Source organism: Hypanus sabinus, chromosome 7 (genome assembly GCF_030144855.1).
Source record: "Hypanus sabinus isolate sHypSab1 chromosome 7, sHypSab1.hap1, whole genome shotgun sequence".
Lineage (NCBI taxonomy): Eukaryota > Metazoa > Chordata > Chondrichthyes > Myliobatiformes > Dasyatidae > Hypanus > Hypanus sabinus.
This window is the reverse complement of record NC_082712.1, coordinates 8,483,709-8,504,686: the sequence shown is the minus strand read 5'-3', so window position 1 is coordinate 8,504,686 and position 20,978 is coordinate 8,483,709. Positions and strand designations below refer to the sequence as shown.

At 40.9% G+C, this 20,978-nt stretch overlaps 1 protein-coding gene across 2 annotated transcripts in view; it reads left to right on the top strand.

Annotated features, from left to right (window-relative positions):
* Positions 1 to 20,978, top strand: part of fam193a (family with sequence similarity 193 member A) — a 224,106-nt gene that overhangs the window by 104,512 nt on the left and 98,616 nt on the right. For both annotated transcript variants that reach the window (XM_059974163.1, XM_059974162.1), the window contains exon 2: positions 16,703 to 16,768. In XM_059974163.1, coding sequence (XP_059830146.1) covers positions 16,703 to 16,768 — 66 coding nt within the window. The remainder of the gene's footprint in view (positions 1 to 16,702; positions 16,769 to 20,978) is intronic.

Here is a 20,978-nt window from a genome sequence, read left to right as displayed (position 1 = left end):
AGATTATGTCCTGTTAATTGAAGAAACTTTTGGGACTAAACAGCCCACCAGCCCTGATACTTCATGTTGAATTTGTGCTGAATGCTTTAAATTTCTGTATGTACTTCCTGAGAAGATGGTAAGAATTTAATTCTGTACATGAACTTTCATAAAATTGAAAATAACCCTGTTTAGGTAGTAGGAGTTTGGTTATTTCACGTTCATTTCTTATTTTGAAAGAATATTTTGGCTGTAATGCATGGCTGACGAGTGGTTAACTATTTCAGGTCTCTCTTGTAGAAAGCAATTTTCAACTAGTTTGATTCACTCCCCATGACTTTTAAAAGCAAATGGGCACGTTGGAAATACCAGAAGGTATGGGACCAGACAACACCCAGGCAGTATGAACTTACTATCCAAAATTAGCCCAGACTCCCAACAAAGCAATGCCAGTATGAAATATTGTACTCTGTCCCTGTGACTACATGCCTTTCCTCCTGGCTGATCGGGTTTCCTCCTACATCCAAAGTCACGCAGATTAGTAGGTTAATTGGTTGCCTGGATGTAATTGGGCAGCTTGGCTGGAAGGGCCTGCTACCATACTATGTCTCTAAGTGGAGTATGGTTGCATAAGAGATTCTGCAGATACTGAATATCTGGAGCAGCTTTTATAATATTTTAGAGGAATTCATCAGGTCAGTTGGCATCTTCGAAGGGGAATAAACAGACCTTCAAACTGTTCATTTCCCTCTGTAGATAACTGCCTGACCACCAGCTTTCCTCCAAGTTTTGTGTGTTTCTCCAATATAGTTGCAACTAGCCTATAGTGTTCAAATTCAACTGGCTTTGTTTAGAAAAACAGGACGAATCCAATCCATGAGGTTACCACTTGGTTTCCCATCAATCATTCACGAAGTGGTAGATGGTGGTGTTAATGTTATCAAGTAATTTATTTTTCAAACTCAGTTGCAACCTGCTTGCCCTGTTTGCTACCCTGTTTGGGTTTTGGTAAAATCACTTGCTCCTGATCTCCTCAGACTTGCAGCCATAGTTATGAGCAATCCCCCTAAAGTCAGTGGTGGAGAGACTCAAGATAGGGAGTTTGACCATCTTTGTAACAATCTTTATGAAAAACTTTGTTATTCACAATTTATTAGACCATCCCAATCAGGGACCAAGTGTTAATCTCACAGGAGAGATGAGAAAGACATGGATTTTGATCTATCTGTTAACTGAGTATGATGGTTGAAAAAACTAATGTGTTGTAATCTTAATTATTGCAGTAACTCTTTTCTGAACAGTCTGAAGTATACCCAAGTCTCTTCAGCTGATTTGCCTCTCAGTAAAGGTCAGAAGTGGGATTTCTGCTAACTATGTTTAGTTGCATTCACAATTGTCAACAAAGGAGACAATGCATGCTGGATGCAGCAAGATCCAAATGAATCTGAGTTTGGTCAAATAAGCTGTGTGGAACACAGGCACCTCAAAGATTGTTGTCTAAGATGGTCAGACTCTTTATCCTGAGTGTCTTGAATGTCAAATTCATGAGGACTGTTGATAATGGTTGCAAGAGTAAATCAGAGATTAGGTATCTAACAAAAAATAATACTTAAGCAAAACCTTTCGACTATCTACAAAAATTTCCATATGCCTGAATGAGTGCATCTCTGTACTGAAATACTCATCTCATCAAAACATTCTTTTTCACTTGTTGGCCCATTTACATTAAGTTTTTTCTCTGTTTAGCTTGGCTGTAGTGTGTATCATCTGCTGAATACGCTACCAGTATGCGCTGCAAAACCTGCAGCCAGTTGGGTTTGAATTATGTCTGATTTTTCTTATTCCATGTATATCAGTGAGGTCAGAATTTTTGTTTTTCAGCTCAGTCATGTTGATCTCTTCAAAACTACATGAGTTGCCCACCATAATTTTAACATTAGAGCTGTGTGTAAACCGTAAGACATAGAAGTAGAATTAAGCCAGTTGACCCATCAAGTCTGCTTTGCCATCATGGCTGATCTATTGTCCCTCTCAACCCCATTCTTCTGCCCTCTCCATGTAATCTTTGGTCTTTTAGTAATCAAGAACCTTATAACCTCCGCTTCAAATATACCCAATGACTTGGTCTCTACAGCCGTCTGTGGCAACGAATTCCATGAGTTCCCCACCCTCTGGCTTCCTCCTCATCTCTGTTCCAAATGGATGTATGGATGTCCTATTCTATGGCTGTGCCCTCTGGTCCGACATTCTGTCACTTCAGAAACATCCTCTCCACATCCACTTGAACATTCAATAGGTTTCAATGAGATTCCCCCACACATTCTTCTAAACTCCAGTGAGGACAGGCCCTGAATAAGTCATGAATATGTCCATCACAGCTATCAGTGTTTATCTTGTTGATAAGGATGAAAAGATCTTGCATGACAAATGCAGTCATTGGTTCCAAGAATCTCCCTGTTATGCAAAAAATTCACATGAATTCTACAGTTATTACACAATGAATTTACATCATCTGCCTCTTCCTGTTTGCTGCCATGTTAACGTTATTGATCAATAGCACAGGCAATGAAAGACAGCTCTAGATCAGTCAATGCAAAGCTTCAGACCTGTTCTCATAAACTTGGATGCCAGAGTAGCATTGCTGTTAAAGTGAAATGTTAACACAAAGTGCACTGCAGATGCTGTGATCAAATCAACACGTACAAACAAGCTGGAGGAACTCAGCAGGTCGGGCAGCATCCGTTGAAACGAGCAGTCAATGGCTGCTGCCTGACCTGCTGAGTTCCTCCAGTTTGTTTGTACGTGTTCAAAGTGAAGTGTTACAGCTTGGGTCATTCTGGAGCTTGGCATTCAATTCCAGCACTGTCCTGTTAAAGAATCTTTGTCTTTCCTCCCTGTGGAATGCTGTGTTTCCCCAGATACTCTGATTTCCTACCATAGTTTGAAGATTACCCGGTAGGTTAATTGGTCATTGTAAATTGTCCTGTGATTAGGTTACGGTTAATCGGAGTTGTGGGGTTGCTGGGGCAGTATGGCTTGAAGGGCTGACAGGCTTGCTCCATGCTATATTACTAAATAATATGAGCAGTATAATAGTTGGTAGTGGATGGTGGAGGTGTGGGAAGACTAGGAAATTAAGAAGGGAGCAGGTCTTTTTTATGTTTTCATTGACAAGTTCTTCACAATATTTCAAAGCTGATACTTTTTTTTAGATCAGATTATAATATCTGCTAAATACACTTCTGTTTGAGGTTATAGGTACCTTTCAGTTAATATTGTAAATGTCCTTTCTGATTTGTCACAAAGCTATTGATCAACATTATCAGCTTACAGCAGTTTAATTGATGCACAATTGCAGTTCTGGGTGAAACTCTGGGCCATAAACTGCACTGAGGAAGCAGGTGAATGACCTTGTGTCACTTTCCCCTCCTGTTGAATGATGTGCAAGTGGACCTTGACAGAATGTCCACAAAATGTGAGGTTGAGCTTTTATTTTGGCACTTTGCATGCTATGTTGAACTGTGCTTCTTGAAAAGTATTCCAATGCTACAACAATAATTCACAGTGTCAAAGAGATCAGCCAATTACTTCTATTGTGCTGTAGAAGCCACACACATGATAAAAGCATCTGCTTTCCTACTCAAGGGTGCTGAAATTTGTTGCTGCTGCTCCCAATGCCTTCAGTGGCAAAGCACTATCAAAATGTTCATAAATACATCTGTTTTGGAATCTGTACTTCTGATATTTCAGTGGCGGATAGTTGGTTTCAGATGTAACATGGACAAACAATTCAAAGTTTATTTATTATCAAAGTATGTAAACTTTATACAACCTTGAGATTGGTCTCTTTACAGGCAGCCATAATACAAAGAAACCCAGAAGAGCCCCATTTAAAAAAGGACTGTCAAGAACCCAATGTGTAGAGAAAAAAATCATACAAACAATAAAAGTAAGCAAATAGCATTCAGAACTGAAGTTTTACACAGGTGAGTCCACAGACAGGAAGCCAGGCATTACTGCAGCCCGAGCAGGCCACAGCCTTCGTTAAGCACACACCAGAAATGGGTTCTGAAGGAAGAGGCTGTAGAGATTGCAGAGGCATTAACAATGATCATTCAAGAATCGATAGATTCTGACATTGTGCCGGATGAGTGAAAAATTGCGAATGTTACCCTGCTATTTAAGAAGGGTGGGAGGCAGCAGAAAGAAAACTATAGACCTGTTAGCCATCAGTGGTTGGAAAGTTGTTGGAATCGGTTGTTAGGGATGAGATTACAGAGTACCTGGAGGCACATTACAAGATAGGCCAAACCTAGCATGGCTTCCTGAAAGGAAAATCCTGCCTGACTAACCTACTGCAATTTTTTGAGGAAATTACAAACAGGGTAGACAAAGGAGATTCAGTAGATGTGGTGTACTTGGATTTTCAGAAGGCCTTTTATCAAGGTACCACACGAGGCTGCTTAGGAAGATAAGAGATCACGGAGTTACAGGAAAGTTACTAGCAAGGGTGGCTGTTTGGCAGAAAACAGAGAGCGGGAATAAAGGGATCCTATTCTGGCTGGCTGCTGGTTACCAGTGGAATTCCACAGGGATCGGTGTTGAGACGGCTGCTTTTTATGATGTATGTCAATGATTTGGACGACAGGATTAATGGATTTGTGGCTAAATTTGCCAATGATACAAAGATATTTGGAGGAGTAGGTGGTGTTGAGGAAACAGAGCCTGTAGAGAAACCTATAGTTTAGGGCGGGGGTCGGCAACCTGCGGCTCCCGAGCCATTTGTGGCTCTTTCACCTCTGTGCTGCGGCTCCCTGTGGCTTTGGGAAATAATTGGTCAGTATTTAATTAAAATGTATTTTATGTTAGTTTGTTAGCTTTTGAAATGTAATTATGGTGATCTTGTACATTTCCTGCCACATCCGAAACGGCTCACAATTAGCCGGCATTCCGGCTAAGGGAGATAGCCTACGGGGGTTTGTGAGTACGCGTCTTTTGCAGCATCTGCGTCCATGGGGGCTGGGTTGAGGGAGGCTTAAAAGCAAGGCTGTTTAGTTCGAATAAAGCTATCTTTGACTGCAGTTTACTGACACCGCTACAACGTGTTTTTATCGCTGGCTGTCCAGACGGAAGGTGCTGAAACGCTTTGTCGCGTGTCTGGAAGAAGTGAAAACTTTCCTGGGCAGCAAAGGGCTCACCTTTCCTGAGCTGGAACAGCCAGAGTGGCTGGAAAAGCTACACTTCATGGTAGACATGACAGCGCACCTGAACACGCTGAACACAGCTCTTCAGGGGAAAGGACGTACAGCCCTGCACATGTTGGAGGATGTTTTGGCATTCGAGCGCAAGTTGACAGTGCTTGCCAGAGATTTACAGAAAGGCACTTTGTCTCACTTCCCCAATTTGAGAGAGTTCAAACAAGGTCACGACATGATAATTTCGGAGTATTTACATTCTGCAATCATCGCAATGCAAACATCGTTTGGGAAACGCTTCTGTGAGTTCAGAGAGGAAAAAAACACATTATCCTTCCCGGTCACTCCCTTAAGCATCGATCCTTCCCTACTGAATACGACTGCATTGGCAGGTGTGAGTCAACCTGATCTTGAGATGGAACTGGCCGACATAGCCGACAGAGACATATGGGTGTCCAAGTTTAGACGCTTGACAGCAGACCTTGAAGATGTTGCCCGTCAGAAGGCCGTTCTTGCTCAGAAACACAAATGGAGTGATATTGAAAACCTCACAGATGACAGCTTGCGATCCTGTGTAAAGATGAAGGTGACATCATACAGCCCTGATGTGCAGACGCTGTGCGCTGAGGTCCAGGAGCAGAAATCCCATTAACTAAGTATGATAAATATTTTAATTGCCTATTATTTTACTTATATTCATATTTTTTCATAGTTCAGTGAAATAGTCCTTTCATTTTTCAGGATGACAGCTGGCTGACGTTATTTTTGGTTTGCTGCTGGCGGAAAATTTAAGTTCGGCGTTTTTCATAAATACAAGAAGGACTCAAATAGACATTGAATATTTTACTTAAAAGTAACTTTCAACCCAACGTCTTTTTTTCGGAGTTCAAAATGTTTTTGTTGCATGCAGAAATGTAATTTCGTTTTCTCTGCAGGAGTTCATCAATTTCATAAATGCAACACATTATAGTTTGTTTATACATAGCATAAAGGCAAAAAAAAAACGTTGTATGCAGTGTTATTTCATTTTAAATGTCAAACGGGTTTTGCGGCTCCCAGTGTTTTCTTTTCTGTGGGAAACGGGTCCAAGTGGCTCTTTCAGTGGTAAAGGTTGCTGACCCCTGGTTTAGGGGAATGGGCAAAGAAGTGGCAAATGAAATACAATGTTGGAAAGTGTATGGTCATGCACTTTGGTGGAAGAAATAAACAGACAGACTATTATTTATATTGGGCGAGAATTCAAAATACAGGTGGCCCCCGTTTTTCAAAAATTCACTTTACGACAGCTTGCTGTTACAAAAGACCTACATTAGTACCTGTTTTCACTAATCAAAGAGGATTTTTGCTTTTATGAAAAAAGGATGCCCGCTTTATACATGTGTTACCCCGAGAAAGACTACCTTGACCGTGAAGCCTTGTGCGGGGCAGTTGTGCATGCATGTGTGTAGGTGTGTACATGCCGATTTTTCTTTTCCTCCACATTGATTTTGGCTCACTGTCTTCCTGATTTTGATAACTGAAACTACACCGTACATACAATATTTGACTATATTTGACATACAATATTTGGCTGTATGACTATATCATTCCTGCTTTTACTATATGTTTGTTATTTTAGGTTTTATGTGTTACTTGGTTTGATTTGGTAGGTTATTTTTTGGATCTGGGAACACTCAAATATTTTTCCCATATAAATTAATGGTAATTGTTTCTTTGCTTTACGACATTTCGGCTTACAAATGGTTTCATATGAACACTCTATCTTCATATAGCGGGGGAAACTGTACAGAGATGCAAAGGGACTTCCTTGTGCAGGATGCCCAAAAGGTTAACCTCTAGGTTGAGTCGGTGGTGAAGAAGGCAAATGCAATGTTAGCATTTATTTTTCGAGGTATAGAATATAAAAGCAGGGATGTGATGTTGAGGATCTATAAGGCACTTGTGAGACCACACTTGGAGTATTGGGTGCAGTTTTGGGCTCCTTATTTCAGAAAGGATATACTGACATTGGAGAGGGTTCAGTGAAGATTCATGAGAATGATTCCAGAATGAGTAACGTCTGGCAGCTCTTGGGCTGTATTCCCTGGAGTTCAGGAGAATGGGGGAGGGGGGGATCTCATAGAAACATTCCGAATGTTAAAAGGCCTGAACAGATTAGGTATGGCAAAGTTATTTCCCATGGTATGGAAGTCTTGGACAAGGGGACAGGACTTCAGGATTGAAAGACATCCATTTAGAACAGATGCGGAGAAATTACTTTAGATCTGTGGTAAATCAGTGGAATTTGTTGTCACGAGTGGCTGTGGAGACCAAGTCATTGGGTGCATTTAAGGCAGAGATAGATAGGTTCTTGATTAACCAGAGCATCAAAGGGTATGGGGAGAAGGCAGGGGAGTGGGGATGACTGGAAGAATTGGATCAGCCCACAATTGAAGGGCCGATTGGCCTACTTCTGCTCCTATATCTTATGGTGTTATAAACATTATGAAGCAGCGAGCAGAAGGCCCATTCTTTGCTTCTGGTCCCAGTGCCCAAACCTTTTCAATCCTTGGGGTTTTTATGCAATTAGGTGCTTGCTTTTGATGGGAAAGTGGCTATTTGACTATGTTTGAAGGAAGGAGTCTCATCCAAATATATACTGTTTGTACCATGGTAGCATACCTTTCCAGAGATGATCAATTGGGGTTCAATTTCCACCGCTACATGCAAGGAGTTGTATGTTCTTCCTATGGCTATGTGGGTTTGTTCTGAGTGCTCCGGTTTCCTCCAACGTTCCAAAGATGCAAATTGTGAGCATGTTGCGTTGGTGCTAGAAGTGTAGCAGCACAACCCTTGATTATTTGGTCTTAAACAAATAGTGCATTTCCCTGTATATCTGACAAATAAAGCTAATCTTATAATCAAAGTACATTTATTATCAAAGAATGCATAAGTTATGCAACCCTGAGATTTGTTTGCATCCAGGTAGTTAGAGCAGAAAACCCAAAAGAACCCAATTAAAGAGAAAAAAAGGACTTAAAACTGATGCACAAAAGGAAGAGGGGAAAAAAACGCAAATCACTCTAACAATTGAAATGACCAACAGCATTCTGAACCAAATTGGGTCCTTGGTGTCTGATCCCCAAAGCAGTCCCGGAGTAGGCCCAAAGCCACACTTATCAGTTTATCATATTAGAGGGCACAGCACCCGGGCAATCTTCATAGCCTCAGCGACATGGAGAGAGTGAGTGAAATCAGCTCTTGTCTCGTCCTTTCAGTCTATTTAGTCCTGCATTTAAATTGAACAAACAACGGAGCGGTGAAAGGCTCCAGCACCCTTGAGAGAGGAGTGAACAGCCCAGAGAGCAAGTGAAATCGGATCTGGCCTCCCATTTGGCTGGCATTTAAATTGTCCAAATAGCAGATCATACCTTGCACTAGGACCTTGCTACAGCTAAGGTCTTGCTGCCTATGCCACCCAGTGATGCGCTCTGGGCCCCAATTTTGGCGCCCAGAGCAATCGAACCTCACAGCCAGGCTAGATATACAGGCATTGATTCTCCTCTGCTCACAGAGAAGTTTGAATATATAATGGATTCCAGTTGGACAACTCTGAAAGAACAAAAACAATTCCAGAAAATTGATGGTGTTCCCTTTGTTTATTTAAAGGTTCATTCTATTATTAAAATATGTATGCAGAATACAAATGAAATATAGAAAAACCAAAGAAGTCATTGAAAGAAAGATCAATTGCCCCTGCACAAAAAGAAACAAAAGCTCTCAAACTCCAAACCCCCCCCAACCAACCCCTCCCTCACACAAAAACTTACAGATCACCCACACAGAGAAACAGCAACAAGAGCATCAAACCCCAAACCCTCAGCCTATCTATCTGCAACAGGAAAGAAGAATGGGTGAAAACATTAAAAAAAACATAAAACAGAAAGTTAGTATGAACTAGAGTCCAATCCATAAATCTCTGAAATTTGATAACATGCTGCTTAGTTGGGGCAAGAGATGGTCAGTCATGTGAACTTGTGTTAGATATTGCAATGTACTTAAAGTGTGCAGTTGTGTGTGCTTATGTTTGTCATTTTGGCTGACAGATGCCAATTCAAAAAAACAACCCTTTGACTTCCTAAAAAAAATGTTGTGACCTTTTGATATGATAAGATTTGACATTAGCTAAAAAATTACCCTACTGGACCAAATTAAAAGCCATCTCCCTTAACAGCACTCATTGTCAACTGGCAGAGATAACTGGAGTGATGAAGTCTATAATTGTATACTTGATTCAAACAAGATGAGGAAAGGATATAACAGGGAACATCCCAAATACAAAAGCTTAAAGGTAAGGATCCTTTGAAGAAGCCCTCAATCAGTGGCTTTCCATTGTCACTGGACCAGTGTTAAAGAACAAGTCACAAGAGCTACCTAAGAATGGGTCTATACAGATTTTCAAGTAACAGATGGTTGGTTGTCTCAATGGAAATATAAGCACCATATTAAATTCAAGAACGCACAGCGAGAGTGATAATGCTTCAAGTGTAGAAACATGGAAATGAACAAAATTTACCAACTTTCTTCTAGAATTTTATGTGGATGATATTTACAATAGTGATGAAATAGGCCTTTTTTTTTATATCATACCACACGAGACAGTTGGTTTTTGAGAAGAGTTAAAACCTCACTGCTTTAAGGGGTGAAGAGTGGATAGTTCACCAATTGGGTAGTATGTCAGCATATACTTGATGAATTCCTCCACTCGTAACTATTACAAACTAATATAGTTTTATAGTATTGCAGTAATGTTGCTAGCGTTCTGATTTGTTCTGTATTTGATTTAAATACATAATTTGTTACTCAGTTAAATGGTGATTTGTCTTTTGATACTGAAAGAAACAAATTCGATGAAACTGGATAATTGGGTCAAATCACACTGGTCCTGATTTGTCCCGATTAATTGGAATCCACTGTATAGGAAACAGCAAATGAGTTCCATAATTTTGTAATGCTGTACTATCCATTTATGAAATATTGAACAGAATTCTTTCATCTGTTTTATTTCTTCTGTCTTTGTCATTTTTCTCTTAATTTCTTCCCCTTGTATCCTTTTGTTCGTTTTGTCATTGAAGGAGATCTGATCAGTCTTGGTCACAAGTTGAGCTTCAACATTGAATCTTAAAATTAATCAGAATCAGATCTATTATCACAGTTTTATTATGTGAATTTTGTTGTTTTGTGGCAGCAGTACAGTGCAAAACTAGTATGAACTACTACATAGTAGTAACTACATAGTAAAACTACTATGAACTACAAAATAAATTATAACAATCAATTTTATGCATTGCTTTTATTGAAGAAAAGTAATTATATTTTACCTTTCAAGTTGGATATTATGCAAACAGTCGATGGTTAAATCAGCTGTCTGTTGACTTGAGAGAATAAGTAAACTTGTAAGTGAAACATTTGATGGTCAAAACTCTAGTTGGTTATATATTTGCCCAAAACATACTTTCCATTAATCCTTCATCTATTTGTATCCTTTCATCATCTAAATTATCCACCTCTTGTTGAATTATTGATTGTTGTATTCACTCTCTCCATATTCATACACTGACTACTTGAAAAATAATCCACTTCTCTATCCTGAACACCTGGGCATTCGAAGGATTGCAATTCAAATTTTTATTTGTTTTATCTCTCACGTTGTCAATATTAATGCTTTTCCTCAATTTGCTATTTAGCACCGAGTGCTAGAAGATGTTCTCCAAGTTTTGTGGTGTGCAAAATTCCAACAACTAGATATTGCATATGAGCTGAGTCAACTTGGGTTAAGTTTTTGGCTTTAAACTGATGGGCACCTGAGATGCTGTAACTAGTTAGAATCAGTCAGATACCTCCTAAAAGTATATGATACCCAAGTATCATAGACCGTGTTATTGCTAAGTGAGATCATTGCAAAAGTGAGGATGTTTAAAAATAACTTTGAGGTCATTGCAAAATCACCAGTCAGTTCACTTTTCTGCTTGTGCCTGCCTCAAATAAGATTCTTACAGTGGTTCCCAAAATGTGAAATAGCGCCCTCAAGCTTCTGGCATATATTTGTGTTCATTCTGTCTTCTTATCCAGGATACATAATTCACGTTCCAGTGAATTTGATTTTTCAAGCTGCTTTTCTGTGTCAGGTTGTAAAGTAATTAAAACTTCCTGGTGGGAATTATTTCTTTTAAGTCACGTGGAATTGAATATTTATTCAATTTTTTTTGTCCTGACATTACCCGCACATTGTGGGCTGCTTTTGTAGAAACAATCACAGGTAGATTTGCTTCCCTTTGTATCTAAACATAACAGCAATTTTCAATTAATTTACAAATTAATTAAGCAAATATACAAATTTCTTATCTGTACAGTCAAACTGTATGAGAACAGCTCTGCACTGCATTTAGCAATTTCAGATGACCAACCTTTCTGGTTGATATCAGAGCTAACCCTTTCATCATCAGAGCTAATTCAAGGCATTTATATTTTATGTCATTCCTGTTTTTTACTCTTTACATATATTTTCAACCCACTGAGTATTTCCAGGATTTTCTAATTTTGGTTTTCTAGTGCTTTCTATGTTTTGTGTCTGAAAGTTGAGGACTTTTTACCCTTCTGTCTTTTCTCATTCTTGTATTTGCATCTCCAGTTGGATGAGCTACAGTTAAGAAATCTCCAAATTTTCCCAGCCAACATCACAACCATTGCTTAATTTTTGGTCTTAATCGTGTCAAAGACATTGTTACTTTTTTATATACCCCCCATCCTGCCCTTCACTTTGATTAGTAACTTCCTCTGCTTCTGATTAAAGGTCATTAACAAAACTTGAACTCTTTCTCCACAAATATTATCGGAGGAGCTGAGTATTTCCATGATTTTTGTATTATTTTTGATATTTAAAACAAATTTTTGATTGACAATTCATTCTTTGTAATTATTCCTCCTTTATAAAGTTCATTGATGATGCCAAACTGCTGAGACCCTGAACATTTACTCAAATGAAACTTGATTAAACATTTTAGAAGTTTTTGGACACCACTGTCGCGTTGCAGTTAACGCAATGCAATTATGGTTCAGGGTGCCAGAGTTCAGAGTTCATTCCCAGCATCCATGTCAGGAGTCTCTATGTTCTCCCTATGAAACCCGTAAGTTTCTTTCCTCAGTCCAAAGACGAAAGGATTGGTTAATTAGTTGTAATTTGTTCCATGATTAGGTTAAGGTTAATTCGGGATTGTTGGGGATTGCTGGGCTGTGTGGCTCACAGGACCTATTCCACACAGTATCGCTAAATAAATACCCAATTCAGACACTGTCATCCTGTGCTGGTCACTTCATCTTTCATTGCTGCTGTTTCACATTTATTTGACAGCTTGTTTTATTATATTAGTGCCGGTAACATTATACTCTGTTAAATAAACATGAGTCTTGCACTTGATGTCAACTTGTAAATCTTCAAGCCATAACACTAAGGGACTTACTGATATTATTTTGTGACTGTATGTGCTGGGTCATAACTGTATGTACTGCATTTTGCACCTTGACCTCAGAGGAATGATGTTTTGTTTCATAAAATACATAAATATGGTTGAGTGACAATAAACTTGAAGTGTTTCTAATTACGATTGGGTGGGAACATACAGACATTGGTTTGAATTTCATTGGGTTCTGCTTGGTTGCATCATGCCTTTGAGTAGTGTTCTGGTTCTGTCCTTTCTCCTTCATGAAGAGTGGCCATGTGTATAGGAAAGTTAAAGTCTGTCCCGAGCCTTATAGGCTCATCAGGCTGGTGCTTATGCTGGTTTCCATGGCTTGAAGCAACTGAGAATATGAGACTCTCCTCCCCCCCCCCCTTCCTGGATAGGACACCAGTCTATTGTGAGGTTAACCCCCAGCATTTTGACGGTACCCATTCTCAGCTGGGTGGACTGGAGTTATGTGTGGTTAATTGTCTTGCTCAAGGACACAACACACTTGGGATTGAATTCACAACCTTCCGATCACTAGTCCAATGCCTTAACCACATGGCCATGTGCCACACCTATAGGAAAGGGATCAAACAATTTTGTTGGGGGAAAAAGGTGTCCAGTTCAACGCATCTTTGAAGTACAGATTCCTGTCTTTATCTCTTACAGTATTTTAACAATTGAGCATCCTTTATGCTGATACACCAAAGTGCACATTGCTGTGATGCAAATTTGAAACGAGATTCTGTAGACGCTGGAAATCTTGAGCAAGACTCACAGAATGCTGGAGGAACTCAGCAGGTCAGGCAGTATCTATGGAGGGGGAGAAAACAGTCAATGTTTTGGGCTTGATAAAGGATCTCGGTTTGAAATTTTGACTGTTTATTCCTCTCCCTGGGTGCTGTCAGTCCTCCAAGATTTTTGTGTGTGTTTCTATGCAAATTTCAGTTGTCTGGTTTCATGTTTGCATCTATTTGGACATACTTTGATCTAAATAAAATTTCAAATTTACAGGGTATTTTTCACATGGTGACTTATCTATCTGTAAATCCTTATTTAAATATACCATTTAACTTTAAGCCATTTCCAAGGCAGAACACTTTGTGCGTTCTTGGGTTCCTGGTGTTAAATAAATTCTGATTTGTCATTTATTTCCAAGTGCTTTTTCTACATTGTTGCTTTAAGAGCAGTTCCCATCATAAATTTTGTACCAGCCCTCTAAATGGCGAAGCAAAGAAGCAGGTGACTAGGTTAAAGGATAAGCCAAAGCTGCTGCCCAGAAAATCATCGAGAGATCTAGGCAGATAAAATGTAGTTCAGCTGTTGCAGTGAGTACCTGTGGAGCTAACTAAAATTAGTTAAGTTCGAGAGAAAATGCATCATGGTTCTTTAATAGAGGTTTTAAGTATCAAGGTTAGTCTAGAAAAGGTGGAGTAGTTCTCTTTGGAGCAAAAAAGTGGAGGATTTTTGAAGGCATTTTGCTGAAGGTTTGATTGCTAGGATAGAGGTATTTCCACAGATGGATCTTTGAGCAGAGCGCACATAATTAACACACTGGCCGAAAGACAAGGGGGCTCTGGGGGGGCAGGTGGGGGGAAAGAAAAAACACTTTCTCCAGACCAGAATCATACTTTATGTACTTGCAGCCTGTAAAGTTTGTGGAAGCAGAATTTTTCAGTTTTTTAAAAGGGAATTGAATAGTTCGTTGAAGGAAAAGTGCAGAAAAACTGGTAAAGTGGGACCTCCCAGATTCCAACACAAGCTAACACTGATTTGGTGAACCAAACAACTGCTTCCTTTTCAACCATTTGAAGCAGTTGTTCTAATGCCTTGATTTTGTGATATACAAACTAGGATATGCATTTCTTTTGATCCAATCAATACTATGCAAGCTAAATATGCTGTTTTTGAATTTTGTCTTCAGAACTGGATATTGGAATTGGAAATAAAACGTCTTTTTTATTGTCTCCAAACTACATATCTACATTTCCAAACAAATCATTTCTATCACCAGCTGAAGACCCTGCACTGATTCTTGCTGTATATCACTGGTTACTGACTTCTAGTTAGAATAACACCCTTCCACTCTCTGTCTTCCACCCTCAGACACCCTCTGCCTACTCCAGACAAGCCTGTATGAATCCGGTTCACCAGATCACTGCAGCCCCATCTTTTGGATCTACCTACCACATGGAACCTTTGAATGCTTTAGTAAAGTCCACATCAACCACATCCACTGCCCTACCCCTCATTTTTATCACCCACTCAAAAAAAATGTCCTCAGGTTTGTAGGACCTGACCTCCCCTGTACAAAGCCCTGATGATTATCTCTAACAATTTATTTTTATTTATTTATTTAGCAGTACAGCACAGTAACAGGACCTTCCAGCCCAATGAACCCACACCAACCAATTTAAACCCATGTGACCAATTAACCCTCATGGTCATGTTGTGAACATTCAGACTTTTTACAGACAGTGGCAGGAATTGAATCTGGATTGTTGGTGGTGCAATGACATCATACTAACCACTACACTACCTTGCCACTCCTACTTTTTTTGAATGTGAGTAAACCCTGCCCCCCCCCCCCCCGATCTAAGATGACCGCTTGCTGACCAGCCCCAATATAAGGCTCACCAGCCTATAATTTCCTGGTTTGTCCCTTAAAGGAGCAACCTGGTTCTCAAGTCCTTTGGCACCTCGCTTGTGGCTAAAAAAGGATACAAGTATTTGATTAGCGACTGTCCTTTAAATAAAACACTATCCTTTGATTGTAAACTCAGTCATCCTTAGCTTTCTGCGAGGAAGACAAATCAGTTCCAAACTACAAACGATCAATCTCTTATGTACAAAACTCATGAATGAAGTTCAAGTTGTCTCGAGCGAGGCTCAATGGTAAGTTTGTGTGCTCTAGGATACATACTATTGTGACAATGTAATGTTGGAAGGCATTCAGAATACTACAAACCCCTACATTGTTTTGTTTTTGGCAAAGTAATAGCGACATACAAAGATTGCCAGTACTACTACTTACCTCTGTTTTAAATATACCAAATGACTTAGCCTCCACAACCATCTGTAGCACTGAATTTCACAGATTCACCACCCTCTGGCTCAGAAATTCCTTATTGACATAACCAGTCCAAATATTTCATCAACATTGTAATTGTACCCACCTCTTAGGCTTCCTCTGGCAGCTCATTCCATATAATCAACCCACCTTATGCATGGAAAAAGTTATCCCCCTTAACTCTTAATTTAAATCTTTCCACTTCACTTGAAGTCTTTTTCCTCTAGTGTTAGACTTCCCTCGTCTGGCGGAAAAGGTTTGTGACCTCCTCAGCTTATCTGTGCCCCTCAAGATTTGATACACCTTTATGAGGTCAGAAGATTTAATACATGTTTGCAAAATTGAATAAGCAAAGGCCACTTCCCCTCCAGATCTCTATTTTTTAAAAGTATCAATTTAAAGCTTAGCTTTGTGTTACATGTACATCAAGACATTTGGTGAAATGCATCATTTACATCAAATCAAATCAGCAAGGTTTGTGCTGGTCAACCCACAAGTGTTGTCACGCTTCCAGCACCAACATGCCCACTTCTCACTAACCTTAATCGTGCATATTTTGAATGAGGGAGGAAGCCAGGCTACTTGAAAGAGAACCTTGTGGTCACAGGGAGAACATATGTACTCCTTACAGCAGCAGGATTTGAATACAGTCGATCACTGGAACTGTAATAGTGTTGCTCTAACTGCTGTGCTATTGTGCCACAGCCCCCTCCCCACACTTTACTGTTTCTCCAAGTGATGTGAGAGTTATGCGAAACATAATTTATGCTGGGAATGATTAAGTTAGTGGCTCTCAAGATGATTGATCAACTGTTGGAAGCAGAGCAGAGGTAGGACTTGTGCTGCAGAAAATGGTTGGGTTACTCAGAAACAGATAAAAAAATAGCTGTGAAACTTGTACTCCTATACGCCAGTGAATTGGTTAGTTTTTTTAGTTTTAGCTTGGTAAAGTTTGTCAATATTTTGTTTTACAGGTTTCCATAAATGGCACACAGCTGTCAGATGGGTCGGTGGGGTCAGAGTTCACAGGAGTCCCTCAGGTAAAATGAGCTGTACATTTTTAAAAATGTCTCTTGTAGATTGGTTTAGCAGTTCATGAATATGAATTTCAATGAGAATACTACTTTTCAAAAATGTTTGTATTAAGGATTTCAGAGCCACTGCACTATCATGCCTCATTGTGTTGCTAGTACTAAAATGTAACAGAAACAACAAGACCTGAAATAAATTCAGAAGATGCAGAAAATAGTCAGGCTAGGCTTTTCGATTGGTTGTTCTACCATTCATAGTGATAAAAGCCCAGTGATTTGATTGGCTTTCCACAGCTGCTAGCAGACGAATTCAAAGATTCAAAGTACATTTATTATCAAAGTATGAATGCAGTATACACACTGAGATTCATCTTCCCCACAGACAGCCACGAAAGAAAGAAAATCATGGATCCATTCAAAGAAAAACATCAAACCCCACCCCCCATGTACAAAAAAAACTACACAAGCAGCAACAAAAAGAAATGCAAGACGCAGAATACAAAGCACAAAATCCAGAGTCCAGTCATATTCAGTTCAGTTTAGTGTTCGTTATCTGCAGAACCAGGTTGCTCCTTTAAGGGACAAACAATCCAATCCACAAGCGACATCAGTACAACCTTGCCCAAGACCCAGACTTGCAGCACCATCCTCTGACAGCATCAAGGGAAAGAGAGACCATTTGAATGCAGGAACCTTCCTTCAGGAGCAGCAAGCAGGAGGATGATCAACGGCGCTGAACACCTGCTCACTGTCCATTCACACCAGACTTCTTGGCATCGAGGCCGCACGCCTCACGGAATTCCCTTGGAGACAGCAAAGTGCTGGATCGCTCAAATGGCCTGAAAACACACCATCAAACCGTAGATCAGTGTCCAATAGAAGCAGAACCACATTTGAAAGAAAAAGATGATGTGAAAGAAGTAGTCCGTGAACCATGTGGAGGATGTCACCCTCGATCGCATTGTTTACCTGCGCCATCTTCTTCTGAAGCTGTGTACTTTACATCACTAGTTCTCTTTCTTCTGTAACTGGATCCATCATGCATTCAGCCTCTCCTCTCACTGGTTTTTGTAACTTTTAAAACGAAAAGCCCAAGGCATTGTTTTTACTGTAACTTGCTCAGTATCTCACTATGGCAGCTGTGTTCAGTTCAGTTAAAATGTGGAATTAAATTAGTAATGTTAACTCAAAACCCTGGAGTGTTTTTCAAGGCTCATCTGATTTGTTAGTTCTCCTTCATGGGAAATAGTTTTTCTTCCTTGGTATGGCTTCCATGAGACTCCAGATCCACTGTAATTTGGTTGACTCATGAATAGTCTAGTAAGCTGTTTTCTTCAGTGCAATAAGCAATCCACACAAAACGTTGACCTTGCCAGTGATGCCCACATCCTGAAAACTCAGTAAAAAAAAATCTGAATGTGCATGAGTTGGAATATGTCAAATGTGTACAGCCACATTTATATTATTGCATGCCCATTCTAGTTACCCTGATATAGGAAGAGTGTCATAGAAAGGTGAGGGGAAAAATGTCTTGAGGTTATTAGCAGGACTGTGGGGCTTGGATTACAGGCTGTTTAGACTAAGGCATTCTCTTCCTCCCCCCACCCCAATCCCTGGAGTGATGTTGAGAGGGTGATTTTATTGAGATATATAAAATCATGAGGGATGTGGATAAAATAAATAGTCATTTATGCCTCTCCCCTGCCACCCCCGACTGTGCCATCTGACCAGAGGGATTTTCGATCCATCAGATGGACCGCATGGCATCTTCGGGCAAGACGAAGGGAGGTGGTGTCTGCCTACTGATCAACACTATGTGGTGCTTAGACACAGTGGCACTGACAAGCTCCTGCAGTCCACATCTGTCAGTGAAGTGTCGTCCCTCTTATCTGCCACGGGAATTCACCTCGGTCATACTGACAGCGGTCTACATTCCCCCCCCACCCCTGGCAGATGTGAAGTGTGCTGTGAATACACTGTATGCCAACATCACTGAACTTGAGACCAGGTATCTGGTCATTACAGCTGGGGACTTTAACGAGGCTAACCTCAGAAAAACGCTGCCAGAGTTATACCAACATGTCTCCTGCTCCACTAGAGGCCCGAATATACTTGACCACTGCTACACAGCAGTCAAGGATGCCTACCATTACGTCCAACGACCTCGCTTTGGAAAATCGGACCATCAGGCCGTACTCCTCCTCCCGGCTTACAAACAGAAACTGAAGCGGGAGGTCACAGTGTCAAAAGTGGTGTCACGTTGAACAGAGGGAACAGATGAGGTCCTCCGTGTCTGCTTTGAATCGGTGGACTGGTTAGTATTCAAGGACTTGGCAGCTAACCTCGATGAGTATGCCTCAGGTGTCATGGACTTTATCTGGAAATGCACAGAGGACTGTGTGTCTCGCAAGACGATCCGGGTATTCCCTAACCAGAAACATTGGATGAATTATGAGGTCCAGTCCCTTTTGAAGGCTGGAGCTGCGGCTTTTAGGTCCAGGGATACCAGTTGCTACACAGAATCCAGGCATGAACTCCAGAAAGCTATTAAGGGTGCCAAGAGGCAATATCAAGCCAAGTTGGAAGCCCAGGCTAACCAGAGGGATGCTAGTAGACTATGGCAGGATCTAAATGAGATCACTGAGCGCAAAGAAAAGACTGGGAATATCAATAACTGTAGCGCTTCTCTTCCAGACGAACTTAATGTATTCTACGCAAGAACAGTAGAGCATCCCACCCCCTCAGTATGAGCCAGACCTGGTGGCATCGAGATTCATCGTCACCAAGGAAGGCTTTAGAAGAGCCTTCCTGAAGATAAATCCAAGGAAGGTGATGGGCCCAGATGGTGTCCCAGCCAGGCCTGTGCAAGCAAGCTAGCTGGAGTGTTTGCTGATATCTTTAGTTGCTCCCTGCTTCAGTCTAAGATCCCCTTGTGTTTTAAGAAGGCAATGATAATCCCGGTGCCGAAGAAAAGCAAGGTGGCATGCCTGAATGACTATTGACCTGTGGCTCTGACATCAATTGCTATGAAGTGCTTCGAGCAATTGGTTATGGCACACATCAACCATAGCAAACCGGTCATTCTCGATGCTTCGCAATTTGCCTACCGGAGCAACAGGTCAATGGCAGATGCCATCTCTCTGGCACTACATTCCTCAGAACACCTGGAGAGTAAGATGTATATGTAAGGCTCCTTTTCATTGACTACAGCTCTGCCTTTAATACCATCATTCCAAATAAACTGATTCCTAAGCTCCTGAACCTGGGTCTTAGCACTCAGATGTGCAGCTGGATCTTCAACTTCGTCACAGACAGGACCCAGGCTGTTTTAAAAAAAAAAGGACAAGCTCTCCTCTACAATCACTCTGAGCATCGGTGCCCCACAAGGCTGTGTACTCCGCCCCCTGCTGTACTCACTGTACACCCATGATTGTGTAGCCAAGTTTCCACCGAACTCAATATATAAGTTTGCTGATGACACCACAATTGTAGGCAATATCTTGGGTAATGATGAGTCTGAGTACAGAGAGGAAATTAAGAACCTGCTGGCATGGTGTGAAGACAATAACCTGTCCCTCAATGTCAGCAAGACGAAGGAATTGGTTGTTGACTTCAGAAGGAGTAGCGGACAGCACGACCCCATCTACATCGGTGGTGCGCAGGTGGAGCAGGTCAAAAGCTTTAAGTTCCTCAGGGTGAATATCACAAATGACCTGACTTGGTCTAACCAAACAGAGTCCACTGCCAAGAAGGCCCACCAGTGCCTTTACTTCCTGAGAAAGCTGAAGAAATTTGGCCTGTCCCCTAAAACTCTCACTAATGTTTATAGATGCACCGTAGAAAGCATTCTTCTAGGGTGCATCACAACCTGGTATGGAAGTTGTCCTGTCCCAAGACCGGAAGAAGCTGCAGAAGATCATGAACATAGCCCAGCACATCACACAAACCAATCTTCCATCCTTGGACTCACTTTACACCGCATGCTGTCGGAGCAGTGCTGCCAGGATAATCAAGGACACGACCCACCCAGCCAACACACTTTTTGTCCCTCTTCCCCCCGGGAGAAGGTTCAGGAGCATGAAGATTCATACGGCCAGATTTGGGAACAGCTCCTTCCCAACTGTGATAAGACTGCTGAATGGATCCTGACCTGGATCTGGGCTGTACCTTCCAAGTATCTGGACCTGACTTGCACTACCTTACTTTACCTTTTCTATTT